Source organism: Panthera tigris, chromosome A2 (assembly GCF_018350195.1).
Source record: "Panthera tigris isolate Pti1 chromosome A2, P.tigris_Pti1_mat1.1, whole genome shotgun sequence".
Taxonomy (NCBI): Eukaryota; Metazoa; Chordata; class Mammalia; order Carnivora; family Felidae; genus Panthera; species Panthera tigris.
The window spans coordinates 120,985,700-121,002,475 of NC_056661.1; the positions used below are offsets into that span (position 1 = coordinate 120,985,700).

Below are 16,776 nucleotides of genomic sequence, written 5' to 3' on the forward strand. Positions count from 1 at the left end.
TAGAGGTGCAAAGACTTGCTCAAATTACACAGCTGCAAAGAAGCTGGACCAGGCTTGTGAATCCAGGCAGTGCAGCTCAGGAGCTTAAGAGCTTCACCTGTAGCCCACACTGTTATCTCACAGAGTGTCAGGGGAGCATGGAGCTGGGCCTGGGGGAATTCCGGGAAGGCTTCTCCGTGGAGGTGACCTTTGAGCTGGGTTTTAAGAGTGAGTCGTTCACTAATGTCTGACAGAGAGGAGAAAGGCTAGCCACTTCTGGCAGAGGATAAACCTTGTGTGATGTGACTATTAATACAAGGACCCAGGCCCACTTCACAGGCATGGCCCCTGGGGTCCTGCGGTGGCGCAGATAAGAAAACAGAAGACTCTGGCTGGTGGTTACAGAATCTCAGGAGATTCCCCTCCCCCCACGCCTCCACCCTACCATATTATGGGAATAAAGCACCATCCTAGGGCAAGCCAGACTTGGACAGAAGCTTCCATAAAGACTCTATAGGCTCTAAAAAGCATGTCAACTTTCCAATCTCTCCCACCCCAAGACTGTAACACCCCACATCCTTGTAGGGGTGGAGCTGGAGGTGATGGGTGGAATGGGGACAAGGAAGAAAAAAGCACAGTGATGAGAGAGCTGTGGCTGTTGCCCTTTTTGCCCTTAAATGCAGACCTATCTTGCCCTAGTGCTTTCCGGGCAAGTGGTGATCGTTAGGCTCCATCAGAAACACTGACCAGTACAGCCATCTTGCCATTCCATGCTAATTTCAAAAACCCCAAGTCTCCTTTTTTCTCCCCAGAGGTCTGAAGAAGCCCAAGTCAAGAGAAACAGTTGTTTACCACACATATTTTAATTTGCTGATTGATGCAGGAAGGAGCAAAGGTTGGACATTCTGATCATCTTGGCTTAAATCAGTCAATGTCAACACTGTGGCCATGGGGGAGTTTCCACAGGCTACAGACTTTCCTTATGGGAAATGATATTGAGACTTAAAGTTGTCCACAGGCACAGAGGCGGAATTGGCCGGGGGGGGGGGTACTTGGGGGTCAAGGTCTGCAGAGTATGGGCTCCGAGCAGTGTGCACATCTGGGCACATGGATGGATGTGTTGTGTGTAGGGTAAGTGAGGTGGAGAGAGTGTCATGATTTGAGATCCTAAGAAAAAGAACCAGGGGGCAGAAATACGCTATTTTGAAACAGAACAACACTAGTGTGCTGAAGATTGTTAGTGGTCCTCCCGGGTCCACTGTACCCACCATTCCTTTTGTATAATAGTGGTTTTTGGCCGGGCACATGGCTGCCACATCAAAGACTACATTTCCCAACTTCCGTTGCAGCCAGACGTGATCAAGCAAGTGAATTATCGCCCTAGGGATGTAAGTTGAGTATTCTGCGCCAGCTTCTGGAAACCTTCCCTAAGATGTGGTACACGTGGACTCTTTGCTTTTTATTCTTACATCCTTTACCTGGAACGTGGAAGCTGCCATCTTGGGCTATGAGGTCAAGGCCATACATGCTGAAGAAGACAGAAAGAAACTGGGAACCTAATAATATGCGGCACCACATGAGCCCTGGACTTCTGTGAGAGACAAATAGCATTTGATTTTGTTTAAGTCTCTGATGTTGTTGTTGTTCTTCTTATTGTTATTATTTTGGCAGGAATACCACAGAAGTGGTGTTGTATCTCTTTCAGTGCATAAAGGGGTACATGATGTCCCATTTTGTCCCATTGCTGGTGATGGCGACTCTGATCACTAGGATAGTGTTGTGTCAGCCAACTTTCTTTACTGTAAAGTGACAATTTTCCCCTTTCTGATTCACTAATATCTTATGGAGAGTCACTTTGAGATTATCAAACTTTTACCCAGTAGTTTTAGCATTCATGATGATTCTTGCCTGAATGATTATGCTAGTTGTCAAATATTGCTTTGCTAATTCCATCATTCTTTCTACACTTATTAGTTGACATTCAAATGTGAGGAAGATATTTCTTTCTTCCTTCCCCCTTCCTTCCTTCCTTCCTTCCTTCCTTCCTTCCTTCCTTCCTTCCTTCCTTCCTCCTTCCCTCCCTGCCTTTTGTCTTCTGCCTGGATGGCCCTGCTGCATGGACCTGGACAGAAGACAAGACCCTTCATCCCTGGCAGTGAGGAGGCCTGGCACATTTGGGGCTGAGTGAAAGGCCAAATCTCACCAGGGTTGTGGCTGTCCCACTTCATCTTGCTGGGGCCTGGTTGGGGCTGGGTCTTCCCTCCATCTCCAGTCTCATGTTGGTGGCCATGTGAAGTAGAAATTGGGAGGTTAGCCAATGAGGTGGGGGTGTGTGGAGAGTGTATAGATGTACTCCTCCTTCATGTTGTCAAGGACAATCACCTGTGCTGGACTCCTTGTCCTGATCTCTGGGAATGGTGGCCAGACAGCTGAGAAGGACTGAGGATCACGTCATTAGAAGGACTTTGGGGTGCCTGGGTGGCTCAGTCAGTTAAGCATATGACTCTTGGTATTGGCTCAGGTCACGATCTTGTGGTTTGTGGGATCGAGCCCTGCATCGGACTCCTTACTCACAGAGTGGAGCCTGCTTGGGATTCTCTTTCCTTCTCTCTCCTTTTCTCTGCCCTGCCTCCCCCCTGCTCCCCCGCTCTCACGTGTGTGTGCTCTCAAAATAAATACACATTTAAAAATAAAAAGGACTTTCACAATGTCCTTCCAAACCAGCTGGGCCAGACATGTTGCGCCTGGTCGGATTCATGCCCCACCTCTGTTCTCTGGAGCCGCCGACCCAGGTAAATGCCCAGTCCTGCCCTGCTCTCAAGGAGCCCAAGGTTGGAGGGGGATTCATACAGTCAGTCCCCTCCCTGGAGCATCTTGGAGGAGACAGCAACGAACCTCAACTCTCACAGCACAATGCAGCAGGCCTATTCTAAGGCCCATACCACACCTGCCGGACTCTGCTGTCAGAACCCAACAGGGCACTAGGCAGAATCCGGGGACCCCAGAAACTCCTGTGGTCAGACTGACACAAATGCAGGAGCTCACAGACTCCGATGCTTACAGCCACTGCTGTGCAGTGATGTGTGTGATTTTACACATGCATATATGTACGTATGCACACGCATGTCACAGAATCCTGTGTTATGAGGTAAGGCCATCTAAATTGTCCCTCTAATGTAATGTCTGCTAAATTCTCCTCTACTCCCCTTTCCTTCCTCCCTTCCTTCTGGACCTCAGGGGCACAGAATTAATAATACATCTTGGTGCACAACATCCTCTCATCATTGGTCCCTGCAAGGCCATCTGTTATTAAACTAATAAATCAGTAGAAATACTGGAACAAACGCTTATGAAACAAATGCCCTAAAAACACCCAGAACATTGACAATTACTTATATTCACCCATGTGGTTCTCCCCTACCCTGTGCCCCTTCCTCCCCTCCAGAAGCAATGGCTGTTTTGAATCATGTGGTCTTCACTCCCTTCCTCTTTTTACAAAAAAGCTTTACGGAAGCATTGCATCCCTACAAATTATGATTTTCTGGTTTAAGTTGTTTTATGTTTACACAAAGATATGCTGTGTTTAGGCTTTTAGGGGTTAACTTTTCCACTCACAATTCCATTGCTAAGCTCCATTGAATATCTGAGTAGGCGAAGAGATGACAGCTGATCACTAGTGAGGCCAATGTTCACTGCTCGTCGGGGCTAATGCTGGTTTTAGGACAGCCTGCGGCCTGGAGAAATTGTATTTGCTGGTACCCGGGTCATGCTCCGTAGCTCTGGTGTACTTAACGGCTCCGTTTTATGGAACTTGGAAAAGCATATTTTTATTTGTAAATGATTATAGATATTTGTAAAGATCGAGTCCTTATTTTGATGACAGCTGTGTTAAAATGCTTGGTGCTCAATTACTGGCAGCCTCATTAAAGGGAAGAAGGCACTAAGCGGGGGAGGGAGGGACTTGTCCTTTGATTTCAGCACCGAGTACGCAGAGTCCTGGGCCTCCTTGCCCCACGCAGTCCAGGCCAGCCGAGGTCTTTGGCCTTGGTGAGCCCAGGAGCCAGCTGTGGTGCTGTGGGTGGCCCTCTCTGGGCCGCCTCACTGTGGGTTTACTCCTCCAGGAACAAGGAGGCAGGCATTCTCCCCATTTCCCATCTTGGGCAATACAGACTCAGCGTGGAGCAGCGGCTTGTTTTAGGCCCCCTAGATGGGCAGGCCAGAGCCAGGACCCGAGCCCAGAGCCCAAACCGGGAACCTCGCCCCTCTCCCGCTTCCAGAAGCCAGAACGAAGACGCTCCTCCCCTTCCTCCCGCCCTCCCAGCCCGCGGGCTCCGGGAAAGGGGAGGAGCTCTCCCGGCTCCTGTGACACCGTCGCCACGGCAACGCGGCCATACTGGCCCCAACGGACCGGGGGTTCTGGGCTGCGGCGGCCGCGGCCTCGTGGGCAGAGCCGGCGGCATGGACAGCCTCTTCGTGGAGGAGGTGGCCGCCTCCCTGGTGCGGGAGTTCCTCAGCAGAAAGGTGGGTCGCGCCGCCTCCGCCGCTCGGGGCCGCCGCTCCAGGGTTGGGGCGCAGTCTGGGGGCGCTCTGCAAGCCCCGCACTTCGCGGAGGGAGAGCCGCCCCTGCCGCCGCCTGCCCTGGGGATGCCCGACGGGAGCGCCGCTTTCCCGGCCTGCCGAGACTACATTTCCCAGGAGCCATCTGGCCCCGCGCAGTGCCCGCCCGCCACGCCGGCCCGCGGCCTCCGCCCTGCGCAGGCATCTCGCCCCTCCGGCGGGGGACGTGGCGCGGGACCCCGGGGTCGGGGCCGGCTGGCGGCGGCCTGCTAAAGCACAGCCGCCTGGTCGGGGCCCCGTGGCCCGTCCCGGCACTTCCATCGCACCGGGAAAGAACGTCCCCCCGCCGGGGGAACCCAAGGGACTGAAAAGCGTTCCCGATGGGTGAACCCTTCAGTCGCGCTCCGAGGTTGCAGCCTAGTTGTTTTGAACTTGCATTGTGTTGCACCGGAAGACTTTGCGGAGTACTCAAAAGTTGGGGAGGTCCTTAGCAGTCATCTGCAATGCAGGTGGGGACACCGTGGGAAAGAGGTTACTGCGGATGCCAGTGTAGGAACAGCCCGTATTCCTCATTATAACTGTACAGAGTGACTCACGGCTTGTCACTCACGGTGTCCTGTGGAGCAGGGGCCGTGGGCAGTTGTTTGGATTAAACATACATAGAAACAAAATCATTTTTTTTTTTTAGAGATTTTATTTTAGTTTTTAAGTAATCTCTACACCCAAAATGGGGCCGGAACTCACAACCTGGAGATCAAGAGTCACATGCTTCTCCCAACTGAGCCAACCAGGTGCCCCAACAAAATAATTTTTTGAATGGAAAAGGGGAAGGGCTTTGGAATCAGGTGGAGGGTTCAAAAATAGCAACTGGTTAGCAGTGTGAGCTTGGGTACGTTACTCACTGCCTCAATTTCCTTATCTGTAAAACAGGCCTAATAAGACTCACTCTGCAGATTTATGATGAGGACTAATAATAACATATGGGCGGGTGCCTAGGTGACTTGGTTGGTTAAGCTACCCAGTTGGGCTCAGGTCATGGTCTTGCGGTCTGTGAGTTCCAGCCCCCCATTGGGCTGTGTGCTGACCGCTCAGACTCAGAGATTCTGTGTCTCCTCTCTCTGCTCCTCCCCCACTTGCATTCTGCCTCTCTCTCTCTCTCTCTCTAAATAAAGACATTAAAAAATAAATAATATATGGGCAGTCCCCAGGCATTGCATCTGGTACATAGTAGGTACCTGTGTTCAGCAGTGTCTACACCCCCATCTCTTTTATGCATCTGTTTTGAAAGTATCTTTCTTCGCTTAAAAAAAAATTTTTTTTAATCAAAAAAATTAAAATTTTTCAAAAATGCAGTGTGTCTTCATTGTATTTGCTCTGTTTTTATGGTTACTTGACCTTCCGTCACCAAGTCCTGGGCGCACATTGGATATCAGTGACACAGCCTTGTGAGGCTGCCCACCATCATCATTTCTTTTTTAATTTTTTAAAAAAAGTTTTATTTATTTATTTTGAGAGAGAGAGAGCACCAGCCAGGGAGAGGGGCAGAGAGAGACGGAGAGAGAGCATCCCAAGCAGGCTACCAGCGCAGAGCCCGATGCGGGGCTCGATCTCACAAACCAAATCGCGAGATCATGACCTGAGCCCAAGCCTAGAGTCGGATGCTTAACTGGCTGAGCCACGCAGGCATCGCCCATCGTTTCTTTTAAGTCTGGGCCACCAAGCAAAACTCTCAGAGAGTTTTCCTCCTGGCTTTCCTTTCTTGAGTACAAATGAAATCTAAAGTCCTCCGTGGATACCTGAGGCTCTCCCCTGTAGTCTGACCCCAGCTTAGCACCCCAGCGTTGGTTCCAGCCTCTCCCACTTGCTTTCCCCTGTTCCACTTGTGGCCCCCCCCAAGTCTGTTTCCTGCAGGAGGTCTTCTTGGATAAGTCCCGTTGGAATAACTGACTTAACCTTGTCTGTGGCTTGCTCATTGGCAGTCACGTTATAGTTTATACATCTGTGGTTTATACGTCTGTTTCTACATCTCACCCACTAGACCAGTCCACAGAACTGACGCCTGATCTGGGTTGAACCTTGGCAGTCGTCTGGTTCACTGGGCCTCCTCTCCCTGTCATTTTTTTTTTTTAAGTGGGCTTCACACACAGCTTGGAGTCCAGCATGGGGCCTGAACTCATGATCCTGATATCAAGAACTGAGCTGAGAGCCAAGAGTTGGATGCTTAAGCAACTGAGCCCCCCAGGTGCTCCTTTCTCTCTCTCTCTCTCTCACTCTTTTTTTTTTTTTTTTTAAATCTGGGCACACTAAATCTCTGACATGAGAAAGGAGTTGCTCACAGTCACTCAGAAAGTTGTGGGGACGCCTGGGTGGCTCAGTCAGTTAAGTGTCTGACTTCAGCTCAGGTTGTGATCTCACGGCTCCTGAGTTCGAGCCCCACATCAGGCTCTGCGCTGGCAGTGTGGGGCCTGCTTGGGATTCTCGCTCTGTCCTCTCTCTCTGCTCCTGCCCCACTCGTGCTTTCTCTCTGTCTCAAAATTAATAAATAAACTTTAAAAAAAGATAAGTTTGTATAGAGCTGGGATTGCAGTCCAGAGCGACTGCTTTCCTCCTCACCTTCTGCTCCAGAGCAGAGACCACGTACTCCCCTCTGGACTTGGCCCCAGGCAGGTAGAACCTAGAGAGGTCCCATTGTGGTGTGAGGTACCTGCTAGTCGTCTGTTCGTTTTCTCAGATCCTCATAACCGTCCTTAGACAGGAATACCTGTTCCCTTTCACGTAAGACGATCATGAGGAAACGTGCCCCTGGTGCGCAAGTTAGATCTTGTCACATTCCTCTATTCAAAACACCCTCCATGGGCTTCTTACTTCAAGCAGAAGAAAATCCGAGGGAAAGCCTCACCAGGGCCTACAAGGTTCTCTATGACCCTGCTGCAGGCCGTGCCTCCGACCTCACCTTCCACTGCTGCCTCATGAGCCCCCTACCCTACATCGAATCCAGCTACACTGGCCCCTCCAAGCATGGCCGGCCCTGAGGGAGAGCCATGATAAGTCTCCCGCAATGTCAGGGCCTTCCAAGGTGACTCTTCTGGTGCCCCAGCCTCCCTCTCCCTCCTCTCCCACCTCCGCCACCCTTTTCCAAGTGGTCATGTCCTAGGCCTGTTGTTCCCAGCAGGGCACCCTTTCTGTCATCTGTCTGGGCATTCTGTCATTCCTCACTTGCGGCTCACCTCCCTCAACAGCCCGGCATAAACTGTTCTTCAGTCTCACTCACGTCTGCATTCCACAGTTCCTGCCAGCTTTCCCCGGCCCGAACCCCTGCCCCCCAGCCCTGTCGTGACCTCTCCCCACTTCTTACCCACCCTTCATTATAGTCACACCCTCAACAACGTGCTCACCTCCTTTGCCCTCCTCTTCTTGCACCATAGCCCCCCACCCCCACCCCGCCCCAAGTTTTCAAATTCAGCCGGGCCTCCTCCATGCCTGCCCTGCAAGCTGAGCGGGGCTGGAGGAAAACACAGCACCGTGTCCACGTTTTCACGGCCCTTCACCATCCCCCCGCCCCAGGCATGCCTGCGTACCTGGTTAGCCCTCTCCAGCCCATTCCCTCTCTCCGCTCTTGGATGACGGTTTCACACCTTCTCTCTCCTCCAATCCCAAAGCTTCTTCCCCATTCTCAGGTCACCGGGGAAGCAGAAGCGGTCTTGAGAAAACTCCTAGCAGCCTGTACCACCACAGTTGCTAGCCTTCCTGGGCCTGATTCATCACTCCAGCCTCTGTCCGGCGCCTACGAGGGAATTCTCCATACCCCTGGGGAAGGCCACCCTCTCCCCGCATGCCTGTCCCTGCTAGCCTGCTCAAGAACACTGCTGTCGTCACCTCTTTATTGCATATATATTTTGCCTTTTCTACTGTCGCTCCTACAGAATCCCATCCTGACCCTCAAGTCCCTCCAGCTATTGGCCCATTTTTCTTCTCTCTTCTATAACCAAACCCCATGGAAGAGCTGTGTGTGCTCCGATTCTAATCCTGCTTCGGGCTTGCTCTAACCCACTCTAATCCGGCTTCTGTCCCCACCAATCCTTGGAAACAACTCTTGTCAAATTTGCCAATGATCTTTAATTTTCAGTCCTCACACTTCTTGATCTAACATTGTGTTTGGACAGTTGATTGTTGACTTTTGTGAAATGGTGCGGTGGGGGCGGGTGAAAAGAACAGCATGGACTGATTGTATTTTTTTTTAATTTTTTCTAATGTTTATATTTATTTTTGAGACAGAGAGAGACAGAACATGAGAGGGAGAGGGGCAGAGAGAGGGAGACACAGAATCCGAAGCAGGCTCCCTCCTGGAAACTCATTCTGCTTGGCTTCTGGAGACCACCTTCTCCCACTTCCTGGCCTCTGCTATGATTCTTTGCTGGTCTCTCTTGTTTTCTGGAGCTGTATGTGCTGGGGACTCAAAGACTCAATCTTCTCGGCTTCTCTCATTTTCCAGATGCCTCTGCCGGTCTACTGGATCCCAGTGCTGTCAATATGCTGATCATTCCCAAATGCCTGTCTCTGGCCAAGGTCTCTCTCAGAACTCTTACATTCTTTCCCACTGCCGATTTTATATTTCCACATAGATATGCAATAAATATCTCAGCACATCCAAAACCTAATTCCTGATTCCCTCTGTGTCTTGCAATTTTCCCCATTTCAGTAGGCAGTATCGCTGTCTTTCTGGTTGCTTGGGCCCAAACCTTTGCAATCTTTCCTGGCTTTTTTCCCTTTCATATACCCCGCATCCAGTCCATCAGCCCATCTGTTGGCTTTAGCATCAGAGCACATAGAGAGCATAGCCACTTCTTTCCACCTCTCTTGCAACCACCCTGGTCCAAGCCACCTAGATAGCATCCTAACTAGTTTCTGCTTAATACCTTGTCTCCAAAAAATCTGTTCTCAACCTAGCAGCCAGTGATCCTTTAAAAATACAAGTCAGGGGCATCTGAGTGGCTCAGTTCGTTGAGCGTCTGACTTCGGCTCAGGTCATGATCTTGCAGGTGACAAAGTTTGAGCACCGCGTCGGGCTCTGTGCTAACAGCTCAGATCCTGGAGCCTGCTTCGGATTCTGTGTCTCCCTCTCTCTGCTCTTCCCCCTCTCATGCTCTGTCTTTCTCTGTCTCAAAAATAAATATAAACGTTAGAAAAAAATTAAAAAAAATACAATCAGTCCATGCTGTTCTTTTCACCCACCCCCACCACACCATTTCACAAAAGTCAACAAGGCCTTTCCTTATCAGGCTCTGGGCAACCTCTCTGACCTCATTTCCTGCGACTTTCCCCTGGTTATGCGACTCTAGCTGTACTGGCCTCCTGTGACTGCCACGGGGCCTTTGCACATGCTGTTCCTTGCTGAGAACACACTTCTCCCAAGTGTCTGCATGGCCTGCTCCCTTACTTCCCTCAAGTCTCTGTTCTAATGGCACTTAATCATGAAGCCTTTCCTGACTACCCTTTTATTAAAGTATCACACCTTTCCTGCACCCCCTCCTGGTCCTTTCTGTCTCTTGCTCTGCTAAACTTTCTTCCCCCCCGCCAGCGTATTATGTTTGTTCCCTTTTCCCCACTGAATATAAGCTCCATGAGGGCTAGGACTTTGATCCGTTTCCTCCTCTGCCTCCAGCAGCCGAACTAGTGGACCAGTGATTCGTTCCCTTCATTTCACAGATGGGAAAACCGGAAGATAGGAGTGAGCATAAGTAGCCGACTATGGAAAACAGTGTCCCTCTTCTGTGTCTCTGCTCTCCCTGTTTTATCTGTGCATAGTAGTGCACGTCAGCAGCTGCTGCACTGTACGTGTACCCCTTTGTTTGTGGTCCGCTTCGCCAACAGAATTTCCGCACCCTGTGAAGGGGTGGGGTTTGTCTTATTCCTTATGTATCTCCTGCATCTAGAAGAGCCCGCCACCTAGTAGGTGCGTGGGAAATGTTTGTTGAGTCATGACGATTAAACGAACCAATGAGACCAAGGACTGGCTAATTCCCGAGGGCATCCTTGCCCACTGCTCTGGTGGTTTTCAGACGTCAGTGTGTACCACGGTCCCAGCGAGTTTGTTAAGTGTGCCAAGACTTGCCGATCTGAACCGTTGACAAACGTGAAGAGTTATCTAGCAGAGAGGGACTCTCGTTATGGTTTCTGCCTCACTCCGACTGGAAGGAAAGCCGTGGGGAAGGTGCTTGCTGTGAGCCCCACCTCTCCTTCTAGATCCCTCTCCCTGGAGTGCCCACACATGCCCCTACCTTTTCCCCAACATGTACACCCATTTCTTTCTGTTCTCCCTCCTCAACTTCCTTTTTATTCTCTGTGGTTCAAGGTTGTGTTGGTACCTCTTTTTGTTTTCACAAATTCTTCTTCCCTCGTTTCATGACAGGCAGCAGGTCTTGTCTTGTTTGCCCATCAGCGGGAGCCTCTGTGAGATTCTGAACACAGAGGCTGGGAGAGAAATTGAGGCCTGGCTAGCACCAGGGTCTGGATCGTGAAGAGCAGAGGGGCCCCTTGGTGCCAGGCTGAACTGTTTGTGAGGCATCTCTTCCTTCTCTACTGCTCTGTGATCACCGGAGCCTGGGGAGGTGGGCAGGTAGTCGGTTCTTTTCCAAATGAAGAAGCCAGGTTCCTGGGAAGCATAGCGCCTGTCATTGCCAGACTATGTTTTAGCTGGGCCTTCTGGGAGGTCAGGGCTGGATGATGGCAAGTGGCTTTCCTGGGAACTCAGCAAACGTTTACCATGTGCTTCCAGCGGGCCCCAGGCCTGACCTTGCTGACTCACAGGCTGGGATGGCGGAACCCCCTGTCATGTGATCCTACTGTGTTACCCGGGCAAATCAACCCTTGCTCCCTCCTGAGAAAGGAATCATTATTGGCCTTTTGCTTATTTCTTTTTTCCTTTGGCTTATTTTTATTTGTTATTTATTTATTTATTTATTTATTTATTTATTTATCTATTTATTTATTTATACTTTAGAGAGAGAGAATCTTTTCTTTTAATGTTTATTTTTGAGGGAGAGAGCGAGTGAGCACGAGCAGGGGAGGAGCAGAGAGAGAGGGCAACAGAGGATCTGAAGCAGGCTCCACACTGACAGCATCGAGCCCGATGCGGGGCTCCAACTCATGAACCATGAGGTCATGACCAGAGCCGAAGTCGGACGCTCTGCCGACTGAGCCACCCAGGCACTCCTCCTTTTGTCTATTTTTAAAGCTTCATATTCTGTGGCTCCAAATCTACTGTCAAACCCAGGGCTCCTGAGCCAGCCTTGGGCGAGTCAGTAACCTGAATCTCACTTTCCTTTCCTTTAAAATGGGCCAACAAGTCCAACCTTAGCTCAGCCCATGGGGTCACTGTAAGATTCAGAATAATAATTATGAAGATGTCGAGTGTAAAGGTTATATAAAAATAAATTCTCAAGTCAGCTTCTGGTGCTTTGCAGTATCCTTGCAAGGAAGGCAGGACAGGAATGATCATAATGAACATCAACAGTCTTTTGTTTATAACCTGCATCAGGGAATGAAAGGCTTTGGTTTAAAATGAAAAGAATGATTCAGATTTCTTCCTACAGGGCTTAAAGAAGACGTGTGTGACCATGGACCAGGAACGCCCACGCTCTGACCTCAGCATAAACAGCAGAAATGATCTCCGCAAGGTTTTGCATCTTGAATTTCTCTACAAGGAGAACAAGGTACATGCTTTTAAGGTGTGGTGTAATGTTCTGGAACTGAGATTGGCAATGTCAGAGCACTCGTGGGCCCGGCCAAGCTGTCGGAGATGGGTGGCGGGAGGCTTGCCGTGCCTGTGGCCGGGGAGAAACAGACCCAGCCAAGTGCCGACAAATCCCAAGTGTGAGTTGGGCTTCCAGCCTCAGGGAGGCCCCGGGCCGCCCCTGTGGGCTTATTGCGCATGTGTGGCTATGAAGCTCACTTTGAACCTGGGCCTATGACAGTTATTCCCTGTGCTCCCTCCTCCCTCATGAGGCTGTGTTTAGTCAGACTAAAGAATATAGTGTTGGGTTATACTAAAATTTTCCATTCCCTGCCTGTGTAAGATTTTCCTTCTTCAGTTCTGAGTAATAGCTTATTTTTGAGTCCACTGTGACATTTAATGAGGCAGACCTGGGGCTTGGGCTCAGCTAACCCTGGTGCACTGGAGTTGAGGTAGCAAATGGAACAGCACTTCTTTGGTTGGGGGGCTGGGGGAGCTCCCCTGACCCCTCGGCCTTTTCCCTCCCTCCCCCTACCGGCTGTTACAAGCTTCCACGGCACGGCGCCGTGTACTTTTTCCTTTGTTGTGCTCAGCACACTTATAATAGACTGTTTGTGTGGTAGTTTAATTAGTGTCTGCTTCCCGACCACCTTGGATGCAGCAGGAGGCCAGAGAGGGCATCTCTGTTGTTCACTATCGTATCCCCTACTTAACATGTTGCCTGAGGCCACGGCAAATGGTCCATGTGTATTTGTGGATTCTATGACTGACTGAATGAATGAAGCTACCATTCTGGCTTAATTGCTTTTTCTGGTACGAACACGGTATCTTCTTCTTCTTTTTTTAATGTTTATTTATTTTTGAGACAGAGAGAGACAGAGCATGAATGGGGGAGGGTCAGAGAGAGAGGGAGACACAGAATCGGAAGCAGGCGCCAGGCTCTGAGCCATCAGCCCAGAGCCTGATGCAGGGCTCGAACCCACAGACTGCGAGATCATGACTTGAGCTGAAGTTGGACGCTTAATCGACTGAGCCACCCAGGCGCCCTGAACACGGTATCTTCTAATTTGCTTGAAGAATGGGCTCTCCAGTAGGTATTGCCTTGTGGTAGGGAATAGTGTCAGAGTTGGAAAGAATCTAATGATCATGCAGTTAAGCATTTATCATAATTTTTTGAAAAGGCAATAAAATGATATTTCCTGCAGAAGTCCAGATATGCAAAACAAAGAAGGGAAACCCCCTAGTTAGATTGGGGATAAAGAGGACTTGCCTTCTTGGCCTTTTAGGGCAGCCCCTCAGGGCTGGACTAAGCAGCTTCTATTTTTTATTTTATTTTATTTTTTAAGTTTATTTATTTTGAGAGAAAGAGAGAGAGAGTGTGTGAGTGGGGGAGGGGATGAGAGAGAGGGAGAGAATCTGAAGCAGGTTCCACGCTGTCAGCACAGGGCCCAATGCAGGGCTCAAACTCATGAGACCATGACCTGAACGGAAATCAAGAGTTGGACGCTGAACTGAGTCACCCATGTGCCCCAAAGCTTTGAAATTACTGATAGAATGGGCCACCCATCTGGAGGAGCTGTGAGCCAGAGGAAAGTGGCTTGTCAAGATCTCACAGTGACTTACGGGGTAGGGGTGAAGCTAGAACCAGATCTGATTCTCAGTCCTACTATAGTAATGGCAGTCAAGCTTCCTGTAATTGTAACCCTTTACTCAAACGATATCTTAGCAGATGAGGTTAGAGTGGGGGGTGGGATGCCCGCCCCCCCCCAGCCCTCCAAGGCTATTTCTGAGACATCTGGAAAAACCTCAGAGCAGCTCAAAACCTGCCCTTGCACGTGTCACATAGCCCAGGGAGGAACCCAGGCCAAGTTTCCCTCAAACGAACAATGGTATCAACCTACAGGAACACTTAGGTTGCCACAAGTTCCTGTGCCTGACTTTGATGAGAAAAGGGCAGTGGCAGCCAGGTGAAGTCCTGGCATAGGTTCAGTAAAGACATCAGATCGATGCCCTTCATCCTTGGTCCCGGTGTGATACCGCTGCCCCTCCACCGCTTCTGTGTGGTCAGCTGGGGTCCTGTAGACCCCAGCACCAGACACTCAGCAGATCTCCATTGGCTGCATTTCAAGGCAGCAGAGTAGACTGTATATTTTAGAAAGGCTTTTCCATAGAAAGTGAGACGGGTAACCAGAAAATCAAATAACCCTGCTGATACACTGGGATTTTTTATGTAAATGCAACTTTACTTAATTTCCTGGAATCATCTTTGCCATTCAAGTTATTTTTATTTCTGCACTATAATATAGTCTCCCTAAGGTAATAATTATCTGAAGATACTTAAGATATTTTCATTAGATCTTGGTAAGTGCCCTGATTATTTGATTTATACAGTAGTTATTATACAATGAAATGAGCTTATATTTTACAGAAAGACATATTTATTAACCTATCTATCGCATAATGATTTTGACATTTGCACAAAGCTAGCCTGCTTCTAGGAAAGCCCTGCAATTTAATCTTAATTCCAGGAACTTGTTTTTCCCTATTAAAGATACAATATATAAAAATGCCAGTGTAAAATTAAGTTTTTGAAAAATGGTGTCTAGATTCATATAAAGGCTGTGAAGAGCCACAAAGTATAATTCATGTAACGCAGGGCTATAAATCTCTCGTATTGAAAGAAAAATAGGACGGTCTAAATTAATTATGCAGCGCCTTTCCCCTGACTCTCTTCCTTGTGAGTTTCATTTAGACTTAGACAAAATAGTTCTTTTGGGCCCCATTCTAAAAAAATAAAGCTGTCCCCTTATTTTGACTGCCTGATAAATCTGTTGCTGTTGGTCATAACCCATTTGGCTGTGGGTGTGGGTCCCAGGATTTTGCTGTGCAGAGCAGGGGAATAGGAAGAGGGAAGGACTGGATGTGCCTGAGGGTCCTCTCTGTGTCAGGTTCTTTGTCAGGCGCTATATTGCTCTGATTGCAGACTCACCAAATGTCCCATGTCTGACCACACTTCCCAACAGCTTGGTGTTCCTGGGCAAGTGGGGTGGGGACTGACACAGTTCCATGGCCCGAGGTCAGCCAGTGGATTGCTGCTTGGATAACTATGTCCAGCTTACTTGGGGGAATTTTAAGAGAAGCCAGGACTCCAATCTTTGCAATTCTGGCTTAGTAAGACACAGCAGGACCTGGGAATATGTATTTTTAAAACCTCCAAAGATGATATTTGGTATTGTCAGGATTGGGAAATACTGATATCATTTCTTTCTAAAACCGACCACTATAGAATTTCCTTCCTTCCTTCCTTTCTTCCTTCCTTCCTTCCTTCCTTCCTTCCTTCCTTCCTTCCTTCCTTCCTTCCTTTCAAGATTCTGGTGTAGATTGAGTCAATCCTGATGGCCTCTCATGTTTTTTGCAATAGACTGCTGCAGAAGAGTCCCTGTGGTCCCCAGTGTTAAATGCAGAGCACACAACCTTAGAGCACATTCGGGTCCCAAGTATTTATAAACTTGTAGAGTTAATGATCCCGAAAAAAGGTTTAGTTTTTTTAAATGAAAAGATATCTATTTTCTAAAATTACTCCTAGGAGAAAAACCAAGAGGAAATTTTCTTGGGTATTCTTCTATTCATATCATATTTTATTACAGTTGTTCATCGGATCGCCTGACTCATGCATCGGATGATAGTTCTTTTAGGATAGAGATTTTTGTCTTCATCTCTGTTATACCATGGCACCTCACACATGGTAGGCAGTCACTGAAAACTTGCTGAAAGAAAGAGTGTATGAATGAATAAGAAGCTGATAAACTATGTCAAAGAACTGGGCTAGTCATCTTTTCCACCTTTTTCCCCTGAAGTTGTACCTGTGGTTAATGATATTTTTTCTTCCAATGATAGGCAAAGGAAAATCCTCTAAAAACAAACCTCGAACTCATTACCAGATACTTTCTGGATCACTTTGGGAATACTGCTAACAATGTCACTCAAGAAACACCAATTCCTGCACTCTCAATTCCAAAGAAAAATATCAAATCACCACCGAGAGGCTCAGAGACCACGCTGGTGAATATATATGACCTTGCAGAGGAAGATGCAGGATGGAGAACATCGTTTTCAGAAACAAGCAAAGCCAGGTATCTCTTCTTATTTACACTGTGAGTTAGTTTCCTATCACTGCTATAACAAATGGCTATAAATGCCGTGGCTATGACAGTCAGGGTTTTCCAGAAAAACAGAACCAATAGGAACCAACAGGATGTGTGTGTGTGTGTGTGTGTGTGTGTGTGTGTGTATACATGCAAATATATACGCACATATATATGTGTATCCGTATTATATATACATATATATATATTATTTTAAGGAGTTGGCTCACATGATTGTGGGAGCTGGCAAGTCTGATATCTGTAGGGCAGACTGGCACACTAGAAACTTAGGCAGTATTCTGTGTTATAGTCCTGAGGCAGAATTCTCTGGGAAACCTCAAGTTTTGCTCTTAAGGCCTTCAA

General features: G+C 48.6%; 1 protein-coding gene across 1 annotated transcript in view; it reads left to right on the forward strand.

Moving 5' to 3' along the window:
* The first annotated feature begins 4,124 nt into the window (after positions 1–4,124).
* The window catches only part of MINDY4 (MINDY lysine 48 deubiquitinase 4), a 109,206-nt gene continuing 96,554 nt past the window's right edge, over positions 4,125–16,776 (forward strand). The window contains exons 1-3 of the mRNA XM_042969335.1: positions 4,125–4,500; positions 12,129–12,248; positions 16,166–16,401. Coding sequence (XP_042825269.1) covers positions 4,438–4,500; positions 12,129–12,248; positions 16,166–16,401 — 419 coding nt within the window. The 5' untranslated portion in view covers positions 4,125–4,437. The remainder of the gene's footprint in view (positions 4,501–12,128; positions 12,249–16,165; positions 16,402–16,776) is intronic.